Raw genomic sequence first — 27,858 nt, forward strand, 5'->3', positions numbered from 1 at the left:
TAGTGAAGGACTACCTTATGGTAATGAAGAACTGTATGAATGTGTGTTTATACATTAGTGTCCCATGATAGTAATATATATTTTGTTGCCATCCCTGGCTGGTGTATCAAAAGAACTAAGCTTTCTGATTTATTGTGGGTTCTGTAGTTTTATTATATAGTTTCAGGATAACTTCAGAAATTTCTTCCCTTATCCAAAAGTGAAAGTTTTGGAAACATTGGGTAAATAGGGTTAATTTCAGCATAAGGTTGGCGTGCACTTGATTTGTTTACTGTGTATAAGTATAGAATGCTTTCTGTAGCATTTTTTTTTTCTTAGATGATCAGATGGGTAGATTTATTAAATATAGGAATTATAAAGGAAGAGATGAGTAGTAGAAGCATTAAAGAATTATCAGTTTGTCACAGGTTCTGGTTTGGTAATTAGCTTGAGTCCTATAGAGAAGGCTAGACTTGAGGTAGATCCCCAATTGAGTATTAATCTTGAGGTGATAACTGATGTATAGCGGTTAATAGTTGTAGATAGAAATTTAGATGGAAAGATTTAAATTAAGTATGAAATTAAATTTTAAATTAAGTGGAGGAAAAGGGAAATGGCAAATTTGATTATGATAGAGACTCAGAATGTATTAGTGCAATTTGCTAATCCTGTTGTAAAAGAAATTTTGGATACTCGTGGTTGTCTTACTTCATTGGTTCCAGAACAGTCTCAACATTCATACGCTTAACATAATTGTACAGTAAAGAATTAGGCTGATGGATCAGGATATTTCTGGTATAAGGAAAAAAAAGTTGAAAATGATTATGAATTGTTTATTTCCACAGAAAGGTGTTGCACAAAGCAATAGAGTAATGTTGAGTTTTGAGTTCTGTTAGTGCTAGTGCTTGCTCTTAGGAGCATTGTGCTATCATTGCTGAGAAGGTGAAGTCAATAGATGGATTTTACATGGCTTTTAATCTACTTTATTTCATTTCCTATTGGTAAGGAAGCAAGAAATGAAATGATGGCTAGCACTTTCCATATAAGAATTTTCCCCATGGTCCAATAACCTCTAATAGTAGTGAGGAAGATTTTTGAAAATAGCTTATTTTGAGTTCAGATCACTTTGGATTACAAGATGGCATTTGACCAGAGGCCTGAGAATCATCCCTGGATGGATGCCACCTCTGATTTTTTTGTATAGATGTGCATTTTTTAAATGACCTTTTGGTGGGGAGTACAAGAAAGTTTGACTCAACAGTGCAGTAACCGAACAAATCATGAAGTATGCACTAAGACATCATTTTGTCAAATATTCCAATTTACCAGTCATGGGGTAATTCAGGTTTTGCCCCACTTTGACCCATTACTTCCTACAAATTACCACTTTCATCTAGAAATGTCACCAAAATGCTCAAACTTTATAAATTTAATATATTTATGGTATGGAATTTGAAGAAGATATAGAAAGGCAGATTTTACCAAGTTTCATCAGCCCAGGAGGAATTAAGGGAGAAATTAAGGGCACCATCTGCCCGTTAAGATACTACCACTAGAGAGATATGGGGTCCTTTGACTGGCCAGACATTACTACATTGGATCTTTCTCTCTGGTTACGGTTCTTTCCCTTTGCCTACACAGACACCGAATAGTCTGGCCTATTCTATACAGATTCTCCTCTGTCCTCATACACTTGACAACACTGAGATTACCAAACAATTCTTCTTCTCTCAAGGGGTTAACTACTAAACTGTAATTGTTCAGTGGCCACTTTCCTCTTGGTAAGGGTAGAAGAGGCTCTTTAGCTATGGTAAGCAGCTCTTCTAGGAGAAGGACACTCTAAAATCAAACCATTGTTCTCTAGTTTTGGGTAGTGCCATAGCCTCTGTACCATGGTCTTCCACTGTCTTGGGTTAGAGTTCTCTTGCTTGAGGGTACACTCGGGCACACTGTTCTATCTAGTTTCTCTTCCTCTTGTTGTTAAAGTTTTTATAGTTTATATAGGAAATATTTATTTCAATGTTTTTGCTGTTCTTAGAATATTTTATTTTTCCTTGTTTCCTTTCCTCACTGGGCTATTTTACCTGTTGGAGCCCCTTGGCTTATTGCATCCTGCTTTTCCAACTAGGATTGTAGCTTAGCATTTAATAATAATAATAATAAAATGCTGGAGAGTTGCATAAACCTTATTTTCTGACGACCTGTGAAAAAGAAAAAAAATAACATTATTAAGACACTCCTTTAGAATATTTATTTTACATTTTCTTGGCTACTGAACCAGTCTCTGTGTTAAGATATAACTTTTTGAGTCAATATCAGTCTTTGCAAAATTACTCTATGCATTCTGCCCCCTATTCACTACCCCATTGTTGTCTCTACTCCCGAGTCTGAAATTACAAGTTTTGGTCACACGCCAATCACTCCAGGCATAGCTGATGACATGATCATTATTTACACAGCTCTTGTTGGATGTAAAGTAATTTTGGAGAAGATAGGGCTGACATACACTAATTTCATTTTATCAGGCCTTGTTGTGTGAAGTGAAGAAGGTTGTTTGGATTAAAAAAGATTATCATTGGCAGACTAGACTAGAAGGTTTCCACACTCATGAATTTTAAGAGCTGAGGGTCAGCACATGGATTATTCGCAGGGGTGAAAATAAGCCGGTATGCCGTACTTGGAAGAAATATTGAAATATACAGCTGGTATGTAGGGAAACACTTTTAAAGACAACTTTCACCTCTGGCTACCTACCACCCAATAGGATTTGTTTGTAGGCATGAAATTCTCATATTAAAAAGTAGTTCATTATATTTGGTGGCTTTTTAACATTAGGATATCCAATTTCACTCATTTTCATACATCAGAGTTGGCAACACTACCTGAGCAGCTCAAGTTCTCAATTTCTCATGGGTACTGATGTCATGATCAAAGGGAGTGGCAGCAAGTATTGCTTGCAGTTATACGTCTTTATTCCTTAAAATTACAGTTTTACAAGAGGAGGTTGTATGGAGAAATCAAAATGCAAAGAACAATTGATTCAATATTTATGAGAGAGAGACACACACACACAAGATAATATTGTGGCTGCCACAAGCAAGCAACACAACAGCAGGCTGTTAATCCTGTTATATGATGATTGTGATTTATATCAATCATAAATCTGCACTCTAGGCAGTAAGCTAGCTTTTGCTTCTGTGCAGCTCACAACTAGAACTATGCAGAAGCAGGAGATAAGTACCCTATTATTTTTACAGTTACAGACACAGGGGTAGGAGCTGAATAGGTAGCCTATATTTTATATTTTTACAGTTACAGACACAGGGGTAGGAGCTCAAAGTAAGAAAAAAAAATGTGGTCTTTAATATCATGTGAGTGAGTATCTGCAAGCTTTCACCCCTAATTGTTCAAGGTTAAGAGTGGTGTACATGGTTAAAACAACCTTGCATATACTAATTGATGCTTACAATATGGAAATTTATGTACACAAATTAATGCATGAAACACATCAGAGAATGCTCTTGCCCAAGTTCCAGAATTGTGCTGTGCAAAATGGAAATCACGGGATGAAAACCTATTGGTGGTCTGTGGCGACGTTTTGGAAAAGTTAAAAAATATCCAAAGATGAAGATGTCACCGATTCTTTTTCTGTTGGTTCACGTTGCATCTACTGTACTTGATCTTCTTAAGGAGTTTAATGCATCAGATTCAGCTTACCTGTTCAGTTTTTGGTGGCAGTATATGGAAGCGTTTTCCATTTTGATGGAATGCATTAAAGCAGACTGTGAAGGTAACTGGGCCTTCATTTTGAACTTTTCTCAGAGATGTTGCCATGGTTTGCCATTTATGATTTCTACGTGGGAGTAGTGGAAGAACGATTTTTCTCACATACACACTGACCTGACGTATATGTAAGATACATTGATGATATTTTCATTAAGACTGCTTCCTCCCAAGACATCAAGGAACTCTGTCGCACCTTTGAGGAGTGCAGCTCCCTGCATTTCAAGCTGAAACACAGCCACAATGGATGAATCCCCATCCTCAATGTCCTGGTTGAAACCACTGTAACTGGGTTCCATACATTCGTCTACAATAAACCAACGAACTGTGGACTTTGCCTCAACAGTGACAACAAATGCCCTGCCATATACCAAGCGCTTCGTCAAGAGGGCTCTCTCTCATTGCTCCTCCTGGAAGGCTAACCATGATGAACTAGATCATATATCACAAATCCTTGCGAACAAAAGATATCCCAACAAGCAGGTCAACCAAGAGATCAAGAAAATCCTTGACACTTGTTATGGGGAGGAACAGCACGACATAATTGGTCAGAGTCCCTCCATTGGTCCATTCTTTTATTCTGGGCTGGTAGTCCCTCCACAGTGGCAAAGTTCTTTCTTGACTTAAGTCTAATAGAACTAGTACATGAGGACGTAACTCTTGAGTCCAAGATTTGTTTGGTCTTCAGTTATCGTTGTTTTATGCCTCCTGATTTCTGGGGGGTATTACATACCCCCCAGAAATTATATATTACTTACCAGGGAGTTTGTAGAGGGTGTTGGTGGGAGTGGGACGTAGTGTCATATCATCTTTGCCATGGTGACCCAATATTGCTTAAAATTTGGAAAAGTGATCATGCTTCTTCAGGTGTACAGATAGCCAAACAATTTTATTTATCCAGTGGATATATAATCCAAGCCCTGACCACCTGTTCCGTTTCAATGATGCAGTCGCCTGTCAGCTGAACAAATAATTTTTTTATCTTATAATGAAAATTGTGCAATATACTAAATAAGTCATCTTGAAAGTAAACAGTTTATAGGAAAAATTAAATTTGTTAAAAATATATATGTTGTATATACACAATTATATCTATTCTTATTTTCATGTTATTTTACAGCTTTATCAAACCACAATTCAGAAGCTTTTGAAGTCTTGTGAAGAAAAAGAGTTGGAGGTATGTATCTTTAGCCAGTTTCATCAGTCCATATAAATTTAGGCTCAGAATGAATATGGTGAGTATAATTTTTAATAAACAACATAAATGTTAATTACCTAATGGGCAATTAGAGATAAAGTAGCATAAAATATATCAAGTAGCTTTCCTACAATATTCTCTGTATTTATACTATAAAAAAAAATGGATGCTTTTCTAAATGAGTACAGTTTAACTTTTAATAGATAATGGATGTCTTCAAAGGAAGACCACCAACATCCTGCTTCAGGAAATCAATAACTGGTAAAAATCATTATTGTCATGGCGGGTAATGACTTCAAACCCATGCTCATAAATGCTTCAACACTACAAAAGGTTACTTACTTTACTTTGATGGCTGCTTTTCCAGTCCCATACAGTAGAAGAACCTACTCTCTACAGGACCTCCGCTGTCGTTTTATCTTGTTCGTTCAGAGTATATATCGTTTCAGATCACGTACTGTTTACAAAGGATATTCTTCTGTTTTTTTTTGGCGTAAATTTTATTTCTATATATTCAAAGCTTGTTACACTAATTCTTTTCAACGTTTTAAGATTTGAGTAACTTTTATGAATGAAGAGTCCGACACCCCCACCAGACCTACCTTCTCTCGGTATGTGAAAGAAGGTTAGTGTTAAGCAGAGACAACATCAGCATCTCTGAGAAAGAAGTTTTAGAAAGATGCCTTTATTATGCTTATCATAAAATTAACCAGTACAGTTTGCGGATGATACTGTGCTGGTTGCAGACGAGGAAGAGAAGCTTGGCCGATTAGTGACAGAATTTGGAAGGGTATGTGAGAGAAGGAAGTTGAGAGTTAATGTGGGTAAGAGTAAGGTTATGAGATGTATGGGAAGGGGAGGTGGTGCGAGGTTGAATGTCATGTTGAGTGGAGAGTTACTTGACGTGAATCAGTTCAAGTACTTGGGGTCTGTTGTTGCAGCAAATGGTGGAGTGGAAGCAGATGTACGCCAGAGAGTGAATGAAGGATGCAAAGTGTTGGGGGCAGTTAAGGGAGTAGTAAAAAATAGAAGGTTGGGTATGGATGTAAAGAGAGTTCTGTATGAGAAAGTGATTGCACCAACTGTGATGTATGGATTGGAGTTGTGGGGAATGAAAGTGACGGAGAGACAGAAATTGAACGTGTTTGAGATGAAGTTTTTAAGGAGTATGGCTGGTGTATCACAAGTAGATAGCGTTAGGAACGAAGTAGTGAGGGTGAGAACGGGTGTAAGAAATGAGTTAGCAACTAGAGTGGATATAAATGTGTTGAAGTGGTTTGGCAATGTTGAGAGAATGGAAAATGGCTGTCTGCCAAAGAAGGTGATGAATGCAAGAGTTGATGGGAGAAGTACAAGAGGAAGGCCAAAGTTTGGGTGGATGGATGGAGTGAAGAAAGCTCTGGGTGATAGGAGGATAGATGTGAGAGAGGCAAGAGAGCATGCTAGAAATAGGAATGAATGGCAAGCGATTGTGACGCAGTTCCGGTAGGCCCTGCTGCTTCCTCTGGTGCCTTGGATGACCACGGAGGTAGCAGCAGTAGGGGATTCAGCGTTATGAAGCTTCATCTGTGGTGGATAACGGGGGAGGGTGGGCTGTGGCATCCTAGCAGTACCAGCTGAACTCGGTTGAGTCTCTTGTCAGGCTGGGAGGAATGTAGAGAGGAGGTCTCCTTTTTTGTTTCATTTGTTTGATGTTGGCTACCCCCAAAATTTGGGGGAAGTGCCTTGGTATATGTTTGTATGTATAAAATTAAGGACATGAAAGAGAAAAGATTGCATCTAATGGACCTCATCTTCTAAAAACCTAGCCTGACTACATAACAATTGGATATCTGCCCAATAGATGAAAAAAAAAATAAAAATTACACCTGTTTTATGAATATGATAACTGAAAGCTTTAAAGCAAACATAAATGACTATGTCTTTTCACAAAAGCATTTTCTTTCAGTTAGTTTCCTGGTAATAGATGTTTTCTCAGTAAAAGTAAGGATTTCCCAAGTTTACAATTTGTCATTAAGTGATTTTGAACAAGATGTCCTGTAAGTTTTTAAGACAGACTATATGATTATACAGTAGATGGCATGAATAGAAGCCTTGATCAACACATGCCTTTGTGGAGTGGTCAAAAACTTGAAAAAATAACTTTAGTTTCCTAAACTTAGTTCTACTGAGTATTTGGAATGTAAGGGATAAAGAGAATTTTATTGGAAGCACCAACCCTTATAGAAAAATGAACAGTCAACCTGTCAAGTGGACTCCTTACGCCTGGTTTTCCTGCTGCCAACAAGACCTCTCCATATAGCTGTATATCGTGATCCGATTGGCAGCGGGATGAAGACAAAAAAAAAAACTTTAGTTCAACTGAGTTACTTCTTACTATTGCTGTGGACATCACAAAAAAAATCGATCCAGCAGCGATTAATCTGTTTCATCTCTGCAAAGGCTACCAAAATTTAAGAAATAAATTGTTTATAAATTAAAATTCCTTTGTTATTCTAGCTGAGTGTTCTACTGTTACAGTGGAAGTGATGATGGAGAAAAAGGTGCTAGAAGTCATCCAAGAGGGGTCTCTGGGATTCTATTGTCAGCTGTTCCTGAAGTCAGCCGAAGGATGGAGATGGCAAATACGTGACTTGCAGCCATCAGGACAGAAAATTTCTCCTCTTCATCCTTGAAGGAGTAGTGTGCCAATTAAATTGGGATTCGGGCTGTCTAGCACACACCTCACTCCCTTCTCGTGTTGGCCCCAATTGAATGGGATTCTTCTTCTGAGGTATCTCGTTGACTGACTGACCCTGTTGTCCTTGAGGAAGCAGTTGCTCCAGGATTGAGAAAGACCTCTTTCCTTTTGACACAATCTGGGGATCGTCATCTATCGGAAGAAGTGAGTCGCATGCCCAAGAGAAGGCTAAAATACCTGGGAATGTTGATATACACAGCAGCAGCAATGGTCTTTCTGTTAGATGATCGTATCAATATACTAAGGGAGGAAGCAAAAATAGTTTTTGAATGTCCAACAACTCTCAGTTGATTAATTGCAACATCAGAAGCCACCAATCCTTACCCCCCAACTTTCACGTTTCAGGGGAACAAAAAGGGAGGGATATTCCGATATGATTGAATGACAAAATCATCACCCAGGGAGTTCCACTTGATGCTGCTGTTCACAGACATCCAAATTTTAGGGCCCACACCTTACTGTCCGGACTGCCTTTGGATCATGAGCCCACTTGAATAGGATTCTTCTTCTGAGGTATCTCGTTGACTGACTGATCCTGTTGTCCTCGAGGAAGCAGTTGCTCCAGGATTGAAAAAGACCTCTTTCCTTTTGCCACAATCTGGGGATCGTGATCAATCGGAAGTCGGTCGCATGCCCGAGAGAAGGGTAAAGTACATGGGAATGTTGATATACACAGCAGCAGCGAGGGTCTTTCCGTCAGATGATCGTATCAATAGATTAAGGGAGGAAGCAAAAGTGTTTTTGAATGTCCAACAACTCCTGGCTGATTAATTGCAACATCAGAAGCCACCGATCCCTACCCCCCAACCTTCACATTTCAGGGGAACAAAAAGTGAGGGCCATTCCAACATGATTGAATGACAAAATCCTCACCAAGGGAGTTCCACTTGATGCTGTTGTTCACAGACATCCAAATTTTGGGGCCCACACCTTACTGAAAAAACTGCCTTTGGATCATGGGCCCACTTGAATGGGATTCTTCTTCTGAGATATCTCGTTGACTGACTGATCCTGTTGTCATCGAGGAAGCAGTTGCTCCAGGATTGAGAAAGACCTCTTTACTTTTGCCACAATCTGGGGATCGTTATCAATCAGAATTAGTCAGTCGCATGCCCAAGAGAAGGCTAAAGTACCTGGGAATGTTGATATACACAGCAGCAGCGAGGGTCTTTCCATCAGATGATCGTATCAATAGATTAAGGGAGGAAGAAAAGCTGTTTTTGAATGTCCAACAACTCCCGGTTGATTAATTGCAACATCAGAAGTCACCAATCCCAACCTCAACGTTGCAGGGGAACAAAAAGTGAGGGCTATTCTGACATAATTGAATGACAAAAACCTCACCAAGGGAGTTCAACTTGATGCTGCTGTTCACAGACATCAAAATTTTGGGGCCCACACCTTAGAGACCAGACTGCCTTTGGATTTTGGGCCCACTTGAATGGGATTCTTCTTCTGAGGTATCTTGTTGATTGACTGATCCTGTTGTCCTCGAGGAAGCAGTTGCTCCAGGATTGAGAAAGACCTCTTTCCCTTTGCCACAATCTGGGGATCGTGATCAATTAAAAGAGGTCAGTCACATGCCCAAGAGAAGGCTAAAGTACCTGGGAATGTTGATATACACAGCAACAGCGAGGGTCTTTCCGTCAGATGATCATATCAATAGATTAAGGGAAGAAGCAAAAGTGTTTTTGAATGTTCAACAACTCCCAGTTGATTAATTGCAACATCAGAAGCTACCGATCCTTACCCCCTAACCTTCACGTTCCAGGGGAACAAAAAGTGAGGGACATTCCGACATGATTGAATGACAAAAACCTCATAAAGGGAGTTCCACTTGATGCTGCTGTTCACAGATATCCAAATTTTGGGGCGCACACCTTAGTGACCAGACTGGCTTTGGATCATGGTCACAAGAAGAAAAACTTCTGCACATCAGCCTATTGGAGATGTGAGAGCAACATTTCTAGAGCTGATAAATTTCCTTCCAACAGAGTTTGATAGGTCACTTTGTAGTGTTTATGTTATAACACTAACATAGTGGCCTATGACAACAAGCAAGTAGGAACTGTTCTACAGTCCCTCTGCAAGCTGGTGAAGCAGGCTCACACCAGTGCATTTGAGAAGTAATAGAACTGTTTGTGAGGTTCATTCCAGGCAAGAGGGCTGTACTAGCAGATACGCTTAGGAATGGGAGTAGTTCCTACTAATCTGCATTGCAGAAGGGCTTTTTGTCCTTTGGGGTTCTTCATCAGTCAACTTGTTTGCCAAAACTCTGAACATAAGGCTTCTTGTCTTTTTATCAATGGTCCCATATTGGTCAACAGCGATGAAGGATGACTTCCAACATTACTGTGACAACATGGATTCTTACACCTTTCCACCCTTCTGCCTGATACATTAAGTAATCAACAGACTGTTAATGACCTTCAAGAGGAAACAGAATGGTTTCCAGATCTGCTGATGCTTCTCATCAAGGCATCAAGAGAACTATCTCAATATCTAAACTTACTCTGTCAACCCCACCTGTAGTAGAGATACCACAATTTATTGCTATCTCTATTACTTCCAGTTGGCAAATATCCAGCATTACCTCTAAGCGAAAGGCTTTTTGCAAGATAATACACAGAAGTTTGATTATCTGTGAAGATCCTCTGCAGCTGTCTATCAGGGAAAGTGGGCCATCTTCTGCGATTGGTGTCGTAAACAGGGTACTTCTCTGATCAGAGCCACTCTACAGTTGATAATAGATTTCTTCGTTTATTTATGGACATGGTGAAAGGCTACTACTCAGCCTTGGTTGGACCTTTCCTCTTTGGGAATTGTCTTTGCTGACAAGGAGCGTCAAGCAGTCTCCATACGAGCCCTTGAGCAGCGTTGGAAAGATATCACACACTTAAGACTGTTTCTGCATACCTTGGCCTTGGCGAAGAGTAGACGCTTGAAGAGGAGCGAAATGAATGGGCCTTTGCTTTTATTCCTGAGTTTGTGACCCAGAACCCAGTAGTCCACGATACCAGGTCCTACTCCTCCACCTCTTCCCTCCAAGAGGACGACTGTCTTCTCTTACCCTGTGAGGGATCTACGGTGCTACCTCAAAAGGACATTTCTTAGCACTAATGGGACCAAGAGAAAGGTGGCCTAGAAGAATATTTTGTTCTGGTTTCATGAGACCATCAAACATTCCTATCCTTAAACCGAAAAGGGGATTGAAAGGCCATCTAAGGCAAGTCCTCACAAAGCATAGAAGGCCCTCGTCGAAGACAACACGAGGCTTTCCAGTTTATAATCTTTCAATTGTAATAGACTGAATCTGGAAGAAAACCCATACTTCGGCAGCTTATGTTGTCGGGAAAAGTTTCCCCAGTCCTCTTTCTGCCTTTTATTTCACCCAGTGTGTTTACAGATATAGAAAAGAAGGACGTTTGAGATAAATAGGCAATCCTTGTATCCTTGTAACCTTGACGACAGCCCCTTTGTTAACCCTACGAGGGCCCCCTGTGAGTGCTGACGCCAACCCATCAGAGTTAGAAACCCTCTTAGAACTGAGAAGCCTCAAGCTATGAGAATTAGGAGTCTCATCCATCACCGTATGACAGAGAAAGCTGTCACCGAGGAAAAACTGGGAGACAGGATTCAGATGCAGAATCCTGAACTCAAATACGGACTAAAACTCTCAAGACAAATGCAGGTTTCGGCCTATGAGAAGCCTACAGGTCCCCCCTCTGGCCCTGTTCGAATAAAATTTATTTGCACCCTCTGGGGCCTTTCACAGCTCATTGTCAGTCCCAGAGAGCTTGCCTAGTCTAGTTCCGTCTGCCCAGACAGAGAACGTATATATATTCTCCATTTCTTCAGGCTCAGAAAGAATGAGCATGGAAATAGCAGTAATGTCTGCGATCCAAATCTATTCATGGCCTGATCGTTGGTTTAGAGCAATATCCCGCTGTGCGACTACGGAAGATCTTAAGGATCGTAATGCCCTACGGTGATTTGAAGATTTGTCATGAGTCGTGTGAAAATCCCTAGAGTTTTGGATTTAGTGAATTCCTCCTACTTGTTCTCCCAGACAGAATTAGAATCGGTTATAGTAAAGATCGCAAGACTAGACTAGAACAAACTATTTTAGGATAACGAGAGAAAACAACTGGTATGCCTGCCTCTCGGCGCCACCAAAGAGACTTGTATAAGAAACAGTCTTCCCATAGTTCAAGCCACTCAGACCAAGGGAGAGAGTTCCCCTTCCTCTGAAGGCAAAGACCGCAGATTCAGTGACTCCTAGTAATAGGTGCACACCTGGACTTACTTCAGGATGTTGATAGTACAAGAAGAGGTACTAAATCAGTCAAGGACCATTCTCTTAACATTTGATATAGCATGTTCAGGATTTAGGTCTCCCCCTTTTCCCTCCTCTACCATGGTTAGTCTAGATACGCCTCCACTAATGATGTGTTGAGATGGACATCTATGTCCTTTAGCCCCCGGTGTTAGGCATTCTCTTTCTCAAGAGTATTCTAATACTGGCTACGGACAGGGGTAAGAACCTAGTTCAAGTTTTCAGTTCACTCAGGCTTACAGTAGGAAGTGGGATTTCCTTTGGATCTCCCCCCTCCTCCTTATTTTGTAGTTGGCATAAATTGTGAATAGTGAGTTGCAGGCTGTTGGTTACCCAAGCTCTGGTGAGGAACCAAGTGTACATCCTTACCAAATCTACCTCAAGGGAAATCTATAAGGTAATATTTCCTAAAGAGCAGGCCCAAGCTGTCTGGGCCAGGGCGTTGTCGGACTGGGGGTGCGCTAATTCCAAGCTCACCCCACACAAAGGGGCCTACACCATATTTACAACTGCTCCCATTATTACCTTGCCTATTACGGATAAATTGACAGGTCTTACTATTCAAGTTGTCAAAGAAGGTTCTGCCATGCCAGCTCTTAAAGAGACGGACCCCACCTCGCGGAGTCCCTAGCCTCGCTTTATCCCACTGAGACCTTGTTTCGGATATTCACGAAGAACCTGTCTCTGTCCTACCAAATCGACCTACCCGATTTCTGGTCTGCTCGGGTTAGTTGCAGGAAATACGTTCTGTCTGAGGCCTCTATCAGACATGAACCGAACAGGCTGATAGCTTCCTCCTGCTGGGGTAAAACCCTCTTCCCTCAGGAGGAGGTGAACAAGGTTCTACAAGACGATGCGAGAGCAAACCAAAATTTGCAGGTGAGGTGGGGCCTCACTGCCAAAAAGAAGGTCGAAGCCCAAAAGCAAGCTTTCTTCAAGAAGAAGCAGAGATTTACCCCTTACAAGACGAACCGGGGTCACTACCATCAATCGTCAGTTACCCACTTGTCATCACAGTCTCCCTCTGCTTCGGCATCTCTGCATCCGAATCCCCCTCAACAGGTGGTCTACCTCACTGCTCCCCCAGGTACACAACCCAACCCCGTTTGGATGTCCTCGCCTGCATACAACCCTAGCTACGAACCCTCAGGTTCCTTTCGTGGACACCAGAGAGGAAGCTACAGGGGTAGAGGACATTCACTCCCTCACAATGAGGTGGTCCCGGTAGGGGGGAGACTTTACCACTTTCGAGACCATTGGACCTTCAGTCCGTGGGCTCATAGCATAATCTCTAAAGGTTTGGGGTGGAAATGGCCACAAGGTTCTCCTCCTCCACCAGTGACCTTCTTCCAGAAACCCACTCCCATCCTGAAAGAGTACACCACAGAGTTACTCAAGAAGAAAGCAATCAAACGGGTTCGATCACTGAAGTTCCAAGGCCGCCTGTTCACAGTTCCGAAGAAAGGCTCGTCGGCATTGAGAGTGGACCTGGACTTGTCAAAGCTAAACTCTTACATTCTCTGCGACAAGTTCCGGATGTTGACTATCTCTCAGGTACGGACCTTACTTCCCCGTGGGGCCGTCACCACCTCTATCGACCTTACCGACGCCTATTATCATGTACCAATAGCTCAAAATTTCTCTCCTTATCTAGGTTTCCGCCTAGGCAGGAAAGCCTTTGCGTTCAAAGTCATGCCCTTCGGCCTCAACATTGCTCCCAGGATATTCACGAAACTGGGAGAGACAGTGTTAGAACAACTCAGGAACCAAGGGATACAGATCATTGCTTATCTGGACGATTGGCTCATTTGGGCCCGGTCGGCCCTGGAAGGCCACAGAGCTACGAAGAAAGTACTTCGATTTCTCGCCAACCTGGGATTTCGGGTCAATCTCCAAAAGTCCCGCCTGCAACCATCAGGCCACTTCGAATGGTTAGGCATTCAGTGGGACCGTTCGAAGCACAAGCTGTCTCTTCCTTCCAAAAATGTAAGAGAAATAGCTTCCAAGATCAAGAATTTTCTCAAACACAAGCAGGTGTCCAGAAGAGCCTTAGAAAGAATCCTCGGCCTTCTCCAATTCGCTTCAGTAACAGATCTATTAAAAGCCAAACTCAGGACATCAATTGAGTTTGGAGAAAGAGAGCTACAGTACCTTTAAGAGACAAGGTCTCGAAGATCCCTCTGTCTTGAAAATGAGACTATGCCATGGTCCGAACCGAAGAACCTCTCCAAATCGGTTCCTCTACAATTCCCACCTCCACAAGTGACAATTCATACAGACGCGTCTCTGAGTGGATGGGGGGGTTACTCCGAACATCAGATGTTTCAGGGCTCTTGGTCACCCGCTATGAAACAGTTCCATATCAATGTTCTCGAAGCCATGGCAGTGTTCTTGACCCTAAAGAGACTCTCTCCTCCGAGGTCGACCCACATCAGAGTAGTGTCAGACAGCACAGCCGTAGTACACTGCGTCAACAGAGGAGGATCCAAGTCACCCAACCTGAATAAGGTCCTGGTCACTATCTTTGCCTTGGCAACAGAAAAGAACTGGTTCCTGTCAGCAACTCACCTAGCAGGAGTCCAGGATGTGATAGCGGACTCACTATCCAGGACGGAACCACTGGAATCAGAATGGTCTCTAGACATAAATTCATTCCGGTGGATACTCAGGCTGGTTCCGGGCCTCCAGGTAGATCTATTCGCAACTCAGCTGAATCACAAACGTCCTTGTTATGTGACCCCAAACCTGGACCCTCAGGCTTATGCCATGGACGCATTAACCCTGGATTGGAACCATTGGAGGAAGATTTTCCTATTCCCTCCAGTGAATCTTCTAATGAAAGTTTTACACAACTACGCTCCTTCCGAGGGGCAGTGGCTTTAGTAGCACCTCACTGGCCAAAGAGCAGTTGGTTTCCTCTCCTCCTCGAGTTGAAACTCCGTCCCTTCCGGATCCCATTCCCCAAACTGACCCAAGTAGTCCAAACTCAGACTGTGTCAGATTCCTCAAGGATAGCCAAAACCCTAACTTTGTGGACTTCATGAAGTTTGCAGCTCGTAGAGACGCAAACATTGACCCGGAAAACGTCCTCTTCATAGAATCAGACAGAAGGGACTTGCCAATTCGTCAATATGATTCGGCCGTTAAGAAACTAGCAGATTTCCTAAAGAATTCAGACCATACTCGTATGTCTCCGAATTTAGCCATCTCTTTCTTAAGGTTCCTATTTGACAAAGGCCTAGCAGCTAGCACTATAACCACCATCAAGTCAGCTTTGAATAAAATCTTTCTTGTTGGGTTTAACATTAACCTAGCTGATTCCTAATTCTCATCTATTCCAAATGCGTGTGCTAGGCTTCGACCTTCGGTTCGTCCACAAAAGGTCTCTTGGTCTCTGAACGATGTCCTCAAACTTGCGACAGACACGGACAATGAATCCTGCTCTTATATCACTCTTCTTAGGAATTCTTTATTTCTAACGGCTTTGGCCTCAGGTGCTAGAATCTCAGAACTAGCAGCTCTCTCACGAAACTCAGAAAACATAGATTTCCTCCCTTCAGGCGAAGTACTTCTTTCTCCAGAGCTTTCCTGGCTAAAAATGAGGATCCACAAAATAGGTGGTCCCCTTGGAAGATTATTCCTCTTCCCCAGGATACTTTTCTGTGTCCAGTCACTACTCTCAGGGCCTGTTTAGCTAGAACTGCCACCCGCTCGTCTGGCCCCTTGTTTATCAGAGAACAAGGAGGTACTATTTCCATTCAAAGTATCAGACAACAAATCCTCTACTTCATTAAACATGCTAATCCGGAATCATTTCCCCATGCTCATGATATCCGGTCGGTAGCTACCTCCATCAATTACTTCCAGAACATGGATTTTGATGACCTTAAAAAATATACGGGTTGGAAATCTCTTATGGTTTTCAAACGCTACTATCTAAAGAACTTACAGGCCCTTAAATACCCAACGGTTACAGCTGGGAGTCTTATCTCTCCCCATTAATCTCCTGTTCTTCCTTTCTTCCATCTCTTCTCTTCTCCCTCCTACCCGCCACTCACACCACGTCGCCACTCTCCTGGGTAGTTCGTTAGCCCTATGATATTTACCATGTTTAATTCCTATGGTTTAACGGTTATTGTATTTACCGTTCCTTTAATGTTTAGATATGCTTAGACATGTAAGGTTTGATGCCTTTTACGTTTGGACACTCAGTTGATTCCTTGTCTTTATATTTATTTAGCCTTACGTTCCCTATGTCATTTGGTTAGTTTGTAATTTGATGTTTACTTACAATATTATATTATATTATTGTCTTACATGGTGTTTGTATTCTCCTCATTATGTTATTACTTTATTGGGCTTGGAAGGCATTCTCTGGTACATTTTCACCGGCCGTCACAGGTCGACCCAGAAAAGGGATTTTGACGAAGGAAAAATCTATTTCTGGGGAGAGACCTGTGACGCCCGGTGAAACCCTTCCCGGTTATTTTGTATGGACCCACCCTTTCCTTGCCAAGCCATATGTTCTTGCAGAAGGATGTCCTAGAGGGTGCTCATGTTAGATGTCGGTGGCGTGGTCCAAGTGTGGTTTCTAGGGCCTCTGTTACGGCCCTTCCCTTTGATGAAGGAATTATCTAAATGGAAGACAGCCTGTGAATAGTGGTTTTCACACGCCCCTGATGTATACACGACACCCACAAGGTGCTCGCGCGAGGCTAGTAACCTCTGCATTCCATGCTTTTATCTTTCTCTGGTATATTTGGAAGATTTATATCAGAAAAGTGTAAAGAAGGACCCTTTTCACCGGGCGTCACAGGTCTCTCCCCAGAAATAGATTTTTCCTTCGTCAAAATCCCTTTATTATTATTATTATTATTATTATTATTATTATTATTATTATTATTACTTACTTACTTACTTACTCAGCTACAACACTAGTTGGAAAAGCAGGATGCTAAAAGCCCAGGGGCCCCAACAGGGAAAATAGCCCAGTGAAGAAAGGAAAAATAAGATATTTTAAAGTAACAACATTAAAATAAATATCTCTTATAAAAACTACATAAACTTTTACAAAACAAGAGGAAGAGAAATTAGATAGAATAGTGTGCCCGAGTGTACCCTCAAGCAAGAGAAATCTAACCCAAGACAGTGGAAGACCATGTTACAGAGGCTATGGCACTACCCAAGACTAGAGAACAATGGTTTGATTTTGGAGTGCCCTTCTCCTAAAAGAGCTGCTTACCATAGCTAAGAGCCTCTTCTACCCTTAGCAAGAGGAAAGTGGCCACTGAACAATTACAGTGCAGTAACCCCTTGGGAGAAGAATTGTTTGGTAATCTAAGTGTTTTCAGGTGTATGGGGACAGGAAAATATGTAGAGAATTGGCCAGACTTTTCGGTGTATGTGTAGGCAAAGGGAAAATGAACAGTGACCAGAGAGAAGGATGCAATGTAGAACTGTATGGCCAGTCAAAAGAGGCCATAACTCTCTAGTGGTAGTATCTCAATGGGTGGCTGGTGCCCTAACCAACCTACTACCTATATATTCTCCTCTGTTGGTGCCCTCAGATCAAAAGTGAAGTTTTCCATCCAGAGCATGGCCACCTTGTTGCTTAAGGCCCAACATTTAAGCTCACTATCTCCGGAAGAAGAGTCGCTAAGGACCTCCCCTCAATCACATGGTATCAATGGACTTGCTACCTTTCCCTTTTCTGCTTCTATGAACTAATCCAGACTCCGATTGGAAAAGATCTCAGGTTAATTCTTCCATGATATCGACTCTCGAAGAACAATAGTTACTCTGTCCCGTAGATCAGAGAGAGTTTCTGACAGAACAAATAGCTTGGACATATCACCCCCTTTTTGTTCATGAGCTCTAGCCACTCTGGAAGAAAGTACACTTTCTCTCTACGAGGAATAAAAACTATCAGAGGAACTATGCATTCTCATGGGAAGCGTCACAAGGGATCCCCCCTTGAGTACATGATTGATGTGGGATTGCCACAACCTTAGCATTCCACAAAACCACTCGATAATACTATTTGATTCATGAGTTTTGGGCAGAACCTATACGTCCTTAGGGGAAGCGTCCTTAGGGAACCCCCTTCGAGCACGGGATTTATGTGGAATTACCACAACCTAAGCATTACGCAAAACCACTCTATATTACTATGGTAGTTGCCAAAACGACTTTGTTCGCAAGTTTTGGCAGCTTCTAGGAATGTGTTCAGAAACACCGTGTCTCTGATTGAGAGAAACTATCAAAAGAACCTATACCTCCCCAGGGGAAACATCGCTAGGGACCCCCCCCCCCCCCTTCCAGCACATGATACACGTGGACTTGCAGCAACTTCTGCGAAACCACTTGGTAGTACAAGTTCTCAAGCTGGCGGATGGAAGGAAAAACCTATCTTCAAACATTTACCTTGAAGATGGCACTTTCAAGCATTTGTTCACCATCTTGATAGGCATTATGGTGGCAGCACAACAAATGGCCTAACTGACAGCTCTCATGGGACATATGCTAGTTCTAGCCTCAGGCCTAATTATTCTCAACATTATTTGCCAAGAGGAATTTTAGGGCAGATAATGAATGATCTTCAGATTTGAAGGCTGCCTTTGGTTTTTCACTCTAATGCAAGAAAGTGCGCCTCATTTCCTTAGTATTTGAGGATATACTACAAAAGGCTTTTTGTTATAAAACACTTTATGTTCATACCTTCTCACCCCTGGTGAAGATTCCCCTTTTAGATTTGAACGAGCAGCCTTGGCTCTTTATGAGCCAACTACTCTTTTCTTTGCTGGTTCTCTTTTATAACTGCCTATTACTTATAGTAATTGTATCAGAGAAGGGTATAACTCACTTCACCTGATGGGAATCAGAAGTTTGACCTTGTCTCTTTACGAGCCAGCTACACTTTACCAATTTACATTGATCTCTTACATTAAGAGATCAGTGTATTAACTAAATTTTCCACAGCTGTTTCTATTCCTCAGCAGGACAGAAGCCTCAGACATTTCCTTTATCGTGTCTGGCATTTGTTCGTTTCATCACCACGCTGGGCATTACGAACTTCAAGGAGACTTCCTCCCCAGTAAGGAAGACTCCCCATATAATTGACTCAGAAGTTAGTATCAACATAGGAATAAACTACAAATTTGATATAATCTGTATTTTTCCTTGCTATATAAACCCAAGTCACTTACCAAAGGTCCCATCTAAACCGCCCTGCAAGTCTTTGACCAGGCAAATGCGAGGAGACGTTGTGAGTGATAGGCTTGCTCCTTGCGCTTGCGTTGTGTTTACCCAGCAATGGAGCATGACTCAATCAACAAAATTTTTGATTGGTCGATTGTAGAAAACATGATTAGTACATATACTGTAAATCACTCGAGTTTGTTTTGGTAGGAAAAATACAAATTATATAAAATTTGTAGTGTTTATATAGTTAGAATACAAATGAAAAAATTTGTGATGGTAGGTGCATTCTCATAAAAAAAAATATTTTATGAATTTTTTAATGTTTCCATCAACCATGATATAGCTAATAATATCTTTTCTCTTCTCTTCTAGGGATATAATCCATGTTCACTCATTGGAAGACACATAGGACCCATGGTGTGCATTGTTGAAAAAGCAAATCGTAACTTACCAGACAAACAGTTTTATTTTTTACTCCAGTTACCTTATTAATGATGGTTTGTAGGTTCCAGCTAAAGTGTAAATACATATATTTCTTAATTTTTATATCCTCTTTAATTTTACAGTATACAAATATTGATTTATAAATACAAGGTCAAACAAACGAAGGAAACCGAATCATAAAATAATAAGCTATTTTACAAGTGTTATTCTTTTGCTTAGCAAATAATCCAGATTAGGACCATTACAGATTTATTATGGCTTATTAATAACCAGAAGATTGATCGTGTTATATAAAGATTTTCAAAACTTAAGCATATTTGTATTTAAATAATCAAGGACATAATTAGGGCTACTTTTTTATATTTTTTTTTCATAAGTTTTAATGGAACTAAACAAATGCTGGTTTTTCTACACTTCTTTGTATTTTTATTTATTTTTCATGTGTTAACCATAACTTCAGTAACCTATTCATTTTAATGTTCATTCAGTAACCCCTTTTTTTTTTGTATTTACTTTCCAATTCAACTCCAATCTTTCACTTGATCATTACAAGCAGATTGATTTAATTTGTCAGGTTTGTCTTGGAATTACAGCTGTTGAAAGTATAAGAAAAATGATAAAATATTTTATTTCAGGGTTGTGAATTCTTGGTTCTCTTATATTGAACATCATCCTGTCCAGTAAGGTTAGAATATTTCTCTTGACATTTGGATTGATTTTTGTTTATTTTTTTTGTAGGATAGGAGTAAAATGCAAAGATAACCAATATCACCACAATTAGTGAGATGAATAAGTCACATCTGTAACTTTGTTTATAATTCTGATACTAGTTCTGTATTCCTGATTTCAAATAACACCTTTATGATATTCTTTTCAAACTCCACGATTTCATCCTACATCTGCATTTTTGTTCGACATCTTTTACTGGTATGTGAACGATTCATAGGAGTGCACATAAAGGCCAATAATACATTATGGCATGAAACTCCAAAGTTTCCCATTTTTTTTCTTTAATTCTAGTCCTTTTTTTTTTACTGTATATATCTATTGAAAATTAATGGGAAGACTTTCATGCTTGGCGACAGATATAACTCTGCTTACTTAACATTGAAAATGTAGGCATTTTTTGTACATAATTAGTTTTCTTAGTTCTTGTACATACATCTAATCTGGGTTTTATTTTTTGGTAGATACAAAATTAAAAATAATTCTCTTATTTAATTGTGATTATATTTTCATGATCCATAAGAAAAAGAAAGGTATAGTTTTCAGTTTCATTATGTTATTTCATTATGGAGAAAATGCATTGACTAGGACCTCGATCAGTTAAGAACTTGGGTATAACGAGTCTAAGGGAGAATAGTGGAGAAATCTTCCATGCCGTATCCCTAAAGTAAAAATTATACATAAAAATATTGATTTTCAGGATCATACAAAGGGACTTTTACTAACATCTTTTTCCAGAGTTGGGAAATCTCTTCACGAATATCAGTAGAAATAAAATCCCCAGATTGTGATTGCATTCACTTCTGGGAAATCTCTCTGAAAATATTCAGGGTTTCATCCATTATTCAGCAAGCTTTGCAATCTATGGATTAAGGAGAACAGACTATATGTTGGTTACTGTTAAATGTTCCAGAGAAGAACTATATGTTGAGTACAGAAAACTACATTTCAGGTTTCCAGGCTTCTTGTCAGACATTATTGAAGAAAGTGAAGACATCTTTCTGTGTCTAGTGCAAACCTATAAAAATCATCAAAGAGCAGTAGATTGAGCTCCATAAGAATTACTGCTTAAGATTTTGTCCATCACAAAAATGTTAAAACAAGTTTCTTCTGAAACCAATGTGACTTTTTGAATCGGGAAAGGTCCGGGTTGATGAGGGAAGATCATATATACATATATTAATTCTATTTAAAAATCAGTATTTTAACTATTCTACCAAATGATTTGACCCATCAACTTGAGTATCTCAAACATTTCTCTCCTATGTTTTTGATAAAGTTAGCAATGTTGTCCTTTCCTGTTTTTTGCTGACCTCTTAAGTTTGTGTACACACTTGGTTCATAAACAACAGTAGCACAATTATATTAAGAAAGATTACTCACAGAATATATGACATTCTGTAATACAACTTCTTGGGACAATATTGACATGTGTTTTGAAGAAATCAAAGTTGTAAGATATGACAAGTACTTGCTGCTAACTTCATCTACAGAACAGAGAAGGTTGAAGAGTTATTACAATGCCATTTAATCTAAAATAACAAGTTAGTTAACACATAACATGGATGGATTCACAAATATCTTATCTTACTGAAAGTTCACTTCTTCTAGCTCCTCTTAGCAGTATTTCAACTGATCAATTCAAGTTCCCAAAGTATCAAATGGCTACATATGTGGTGAAATGAATGAATTCCTTACCCATTTGAGAATACTTTTCAGAGAGCTACTCTTTCAAGATTTTGTTCAACTCTGGAAAGAAGTCTGCATTTGGCCTTAATGATGATCAAACAAGTAAAATATTAGATTTGGAAAAAAAAAGAAATTCATGGTTTCAAGTATCAACTTATTCTATGGACAATTTGCATATTTTTAGTTTTGATAACATAAGACTATAAAGGTATCGGTAGAAATTGTTGAAAACTGTACTTCAGTCCTTAATTTTATCATTGTGACCATTATAAATCAATTATTTTTATACAGTATGTCTTAAGTTTGTAAAAAAAAATGATATATTTTTTGTAATAAAAATGATTGAACATGGTGTTAGCTTTTAAATATCATGTTGAATGGAGTTATTTGAGGAAGTAGATCAGTTTAAGTACTTGGGGTCTGTTGTTGCAGCAAATGGTGGAGTGGAAGCAGATGTAAGTCAGAGAGTGAACAAAAAGGTAAAGAATAGAGGATTAAGCATGAATGTAAACAGTTCTGTATGAGAAAGTGATTGTACCAGCTATGATGTATGGGTCAGAGTTGTGGGGAATGAAAGTGACAGAGAGACAGAAATTGAAGGTGTTCAAGATGCAAGTGTGTGGGGAGTATGGTTGGTATATCTCGGTTGGATAGGGTTAGGAATAAAGTAGTAAGAATGAAAATGGGTGTAAAGAATAAATTAGTAGCTAGAGTGGATACGAGTGTCTTGAGGTGGCTTGGCCATGTATAGAGGATGGAAGATGGTTGTCTGCTGCTGAAGGTGATAAATGCAAGAGTTGATGTGAGAAGTGCAAAAGGCAGGCATAGGTTTGGGTGGATGGATGGAGTGAAGAAAGCCCAAGGTGACAATAGGTTAGACGCGAGAGAGGCAAAAGAGCATGCCAGGAATATAAATGAATGGTGAGCCATTGTGACGCAGTTCTGATAGGCCCTGCTGCTACTGCTTTGAGTAGCAGCAGTGGATGAATCAAGCATATAAAGCTTCGGAGGCAAGGAGGAACAAAGAAGAAAAATCCCATTTGTTATTTTTTTAGATTAGCTATCTCCCAAAGATTGGGGGGGGGAGTGTCATAGTAGATAGATAGACATTGCATTTTTGGAAAGAGGATGAACTGGAATTCTAATCCTACTTAGAAAATCAGGGACACTACCTGCTATGTCCATAGGTTTCCCAAGGTATACTGAACTGTTCTTACAAGATAAAGAAAATTATTTTACAAAAATGCTTTCATCTTTTTCTAAATAAGGGTAGTGGAAAAACTGCAACAGACTCTAGTCTTAAAATCATCTAGTTCTTAAGAAAGGCAAATAAAGACAAAATATTTTGACCATATTGGCAAACCTGATACCTCCTCGTCAGTCGTGTCATTGGTAACACTGACGCAATGGCTGGAACAAGAGTTCTAACAACTCTCGTCAGTTGCGTAACACCAGAAGTGGGGAAGGCAGGGTGGGACTAGCTAAATTATCCAAGTAAGTATTATTGATATTAAAGATGCCGAGAGAAAATGGACTACTCATCCCTAAAGGGAGGTCAGAAGCCGACACCTTTTGAGAAGTGCCAGATAACGGCCGAAGGGAAGCAAAAAGACTCCCGTGACAAACAAAGAAGACTGCTTCTTGCCAACTACAGTACCTCTTGCTCGCACAAGATTTAGAGACCCAGAGGCAGGCGACATAAAAAGCAATCTCGAGTCTGGCATCAAGAGAAGTCCTTTGTAGCAGCAAAGACTCCAATTGAGAATGGAAATAAAAAACAGGATGCCTAAACGGCTTGTCAGAGGAAAGCCCCATATATCTCCTTCCACCTCATGGCCAAAAAGGACAGTTCGCATAAACAATTCGAATCGGAATGGTCACCAGGACAGCCTCACTACTAAATCCTCAAAGGCATTAACCAGAAAACACCAACAAATGCTGAAAACTCCTGAGAATGACTCAAGAGGAGGGTAAGGCATAGTTGGCGACTTCGTCTACCAGTGAGATACTAACCATCTCGCTGGAACAGTGTTAGGTGAAGGGGGGAACTTTACACAGACCAGGGGTAGCAAACACTGAATGGCAGACTACCTGTCACCTCATAGAAGACGCTTGTCAAAAAGGGAGGGGACAGGTGGAAGGCAACTCATGTGCATAAAGTGAGCACCAAGACTGATCAAATCTCACAGTATTAAGCAACTTGGAGTTAGCCAAACAACAACCAAGGTTGCCATCACTGACTGAGAACATCTGCCACCGAACTCCCGGAGGAGTTGTCGCCAAGTGCTGCCAAGAGTCGGCAGGCAGTGATTCACTTGACAATGAAAGAGTCTGGTCAAGACCCAAAGTTGTCAGCACAAGCCTCAAACTATCTTGATGCCAGACAATAAGACACTGTTGCCAAGAGAAAAAAAATCCTGGAAGGGGACACCTCATTTCAGTGGAATGAATCCCTGGACTGAGCCATTGTTTTCAGTGTAAGTAGACAAGAGGGAACGCCACCCATAACTGAAATCACCAACACCGACCGCAGACTACCTACTATTGTCTGATTCATCAAGGCACACGGAGGAAGACTTCAAGAACTCAACGCCCAAGAGGAGGGAGCACACTACTATTATTATTATTATTAATTGCTAAGTTACTACCCTAGTTGGAAAAGCAGGATGCTATAAGCCTGGGGGCCCCAACAAGGAAAATAGCCCAGTGAGGAAAGGAAACAAGGAAAATTAAAATATTTTAAGAACAGTAAAAACATTAAAATAAATATTTCCTATATAAACTATAAAACTTTAAAAAAACAAGAGGAAGAGATATTAAATAGAATAGTGTGCTTGAGTGTCCCCTCAAACAAGAGAACTCTAACCCAAGACAGTGGAAGACCATGGTACAGAAGACATGGCACTACCCAAGACTAGAGAACAATGGTTTGATTTTGGAGTGTCCTTCTCCTAGAAGAGCTGCTTACCACAGCTAAAGAGTCTCTTCTACCCTTACCAAGAGGAAAGAAGCCACTAAACAATTACAGTGCAGTAGTTAACCCTTTCGGTGAAGAAGAATCGTTTGGTAATCTCAGTGTTGTCAAGTGTATGAGGACAAAGGAGAATCTGTAAAGAATAGGCCGGACTATTCGATGTATGTGTAGGCAAAGGGAAAAAACTGTAACCAGAGAGAAGGATCCACTGTAGTACTGTCTGACTCGTCAAAGGACTCCTAACAGAGTATAAGGATCTGAATGGTCGCCAGGATAGACCCTTTACTAAGTCCTCAAAGACACAGAACAGATAGGCACTAACAAATACTGTACCACTTCTCAGAATGACATACTAAGCAGAGGGATAAGGTATAGTTGGCAACTCCGATTCCCAAAGGGAACCTGTTTTTCTGGTTCAGTACCAGGCATAAAAGGGGGAACTTTACACACCCCATGGTCGCCTACTCCGACCAGCAGACTACCTGTTGCCTCACAGGAGGAGGCGCTGTCGGCAAGAAGCTGTCTCTAACACTTAACGACAGGAACGCTCCTCCTGAGAACTATCGTCGTAGCCATGACTGAGACTGTGGGCTCCTGAATCCTGGTACCCGTGGACACCCATGACACCCACCCAGCAAAACGTCTCTGAAAGAATGAAATCACATTCTAGACAAAAAGTCAGAACCACCACTGGCTACTCTACGTAAGAGTACAAAAGGTTCTCACTGGACTTACTTTACTTGCAAGGTTGTTTCCCTGGTCTTAGCACATGGAAACCCTGTGGCATGCCTGACCTAAAAGATCTGTTTGTCGTATAGTCTTAGGGATATAGAATTTAAATGTCGATTCCCCTGATTGAAACACTTGGAAAACAAGAAAGACTTCAGCTCACCTTGAAAACTTTCGGATGTCTAGCGTGAGCTTGTTGTAAGATTAGGAGCCGCATATCTTAAGTTCTAGAACCTAAAGTAGATATACATCTTAGTACTCATCTCGAAACAATTTGTGACTCTTCTTGTGTCAATACGATTGTTTGTTGCACAATAGGAAGTAATTCTCTTAGATAATTGAATAAGAGTCATATGATGCAAAGGATTACCTGGTTGGTAGAAATTACTATGTACAAATTGGAATCTCTTATTCATCATATGAACCCTTAAACAGAGGGGTACCCCAGGGGAGTGTACTTGGCCCAATCTTATTCTGCATCTATACTACTGTCTATCAAAAAATGCTACAAAGGCATGGCGTGAAGTTTAAACTATTTGCAGATGACACACAATTTTACTACTCCATAAATGATTTACATGACACTACTGAAACTCTAAACCGAATCCTTGATAATGTTAGAGAATGGATGACATTTAAACAACTAAAATTAAATGAGAACAAAACTGAATTCATGGTGGTGGGCAAGAGAAACAGCGTGAGAAACTTAGGTGATATTCAAATGAACATAAATAATGACTCGGTGCCGATATCTAGTAAAGTTCGAGATCTAGGTGTATTTCTTGACTGTAACCTGTCTCTAAATGCCCAAATAAATAATGTAATAAAAAGTGCTGGTTATCATCTAAGAAATATTGCGTTTATAAAAAAAGTACCTGGACGAAAATTCTGTTAAGAAACTTGTGATAAACTGTGTTATTACCAGGATTGACTACTGCAACTCTATCTACTACAATTTGCCAAAAGTCCAACTTAAGAAATTACAAAACATAATAAACAGAGGCGCAAGACTGATAAAAGGTGTCCCACCTAGAGAAAGGATCACCCCTATACTAATTGATTTACACTGGCTGCCGATTAAAGCGAGAATCGAATTTAAAATATGTACAATAACCCACCAAGTTTTCAGAACCGGTCGTCCAAAATACTCAGGAGAATTGCTACATATTGCGCAGCCAACAAATCATGTCAACACGAGATTAGTTACACATGGCTTCAAACTGTTGGAACCTAGATTTATGACCATTTTGGGCTCCAGACCCTTTAAATATGCAGCCCCGAGACTATATAATAAGCTCCCACGAAACATTCAAATGGTTGAAGACATTAAGGCTTTCAAGAGGAAACTGAACACTCTTATTTCAAGAGTCTTTTGACAGTGACGATTTAACAGTAAATGAACAATATGTGACTTGAAAAGATAAATACTGTGAACGAATAAGATAAAACGACAGTGGAGGTCGTGTAGAGAGTGGGGTTCCCCTGCTGTATAGGACCGGAAAAGCAGCCATCAAAGAGGTTGGATATTCCATGAAATCTCACCTAACCACAAAAGCCCAATTTGATCCAAGAAGGAACTACTGATCTGCAAGGATTCGTTAAATAAAGCAGCATTAATAGGATTCTGATGGAAACATTCCAGAACTGTTGGAAACGTTCCAAGGCCGCTCCCATGAAGATGTCGATTCAACGTTGCTTACCAAGAGAAAGAATGGAAAACCAAAAGATCGCAGTCAGAATGTAGTTCCATCATCTTCAATGGAGGGCTTTGAAACTCTAATTCTTCCTATGTAAGAGAAAAGAACAGTAAGAATATCCATGAAAGAAAAGAACAGTAAGAATATCCATGAAAACTCCTATTGAATGTCCTAAAGACTGCGTGATAAACAAAAGTAAACGGCCGAATTCTATTTCGTTCATTTGTCATCAGCTGACTAACTACTTTCCAAAATGGATAAAATTATTGCACAAATGAAAGCCGTACAAAGGACTCTATGCAAAAGCTTTTCAAGAACACTTAAAGCGAGAGAAGAAATAGATAAGAAAACAAAAGAAAAAAC

At 40.3% G+C, this 27,858-nt stretch overlaps 1 protein-coding gene across 3 annotated transcripts in view; it reads left to right on the forward strand.

Annotated features, from left to right (window-relative positions):
- The window catches only part of LOC137645670 (uncharacterized), a 180,494-nt gene extending 160,088 nt beyond the window's left edge, over window positions 1-20,406 (forward strand). For 2 of the 3 annotated variants that reach the window (XM_068378511.1, XM_068378510.1), the window contains exons 14-15: window positions 4,883-4,939; window positions 19,609-20,406. In XM_068378511.1, coding sequence (XP_068234612.1) covers window positions 4,883-4,939; window positions 19,609-19,728 — 177 coding nt within the window. In that variant the 3' untranslated portion in view covers window positions 19,729-20,406. Of the gene's footprint in view, window positions 1-4,882; window positions 4,998-19,608 lie in introns of all 3 variants that reach the window. The other variant, XM_068378512.1, reaches the window with a different exon arrangement.
- The last annotated feature ends 7,452 nt before the right edge of the window (window positions 20,407-27,858 follow it).

This window comes from Palaemon carinicauda, chromosome 8 (genome assembly GCF_036898095.1).
Source record: "Palaemon carinicauda isolate YSFRI2023 chromosome 8, ASM3689809v2, whole genome shotgun sequence".
NCBI classification, from domain to species: Eukaryota; Metazoa; Arthropoda; class Malacostraca; order Decapoda; family Palaemonidae; genus Palaemon; species Palaemon carinicauda.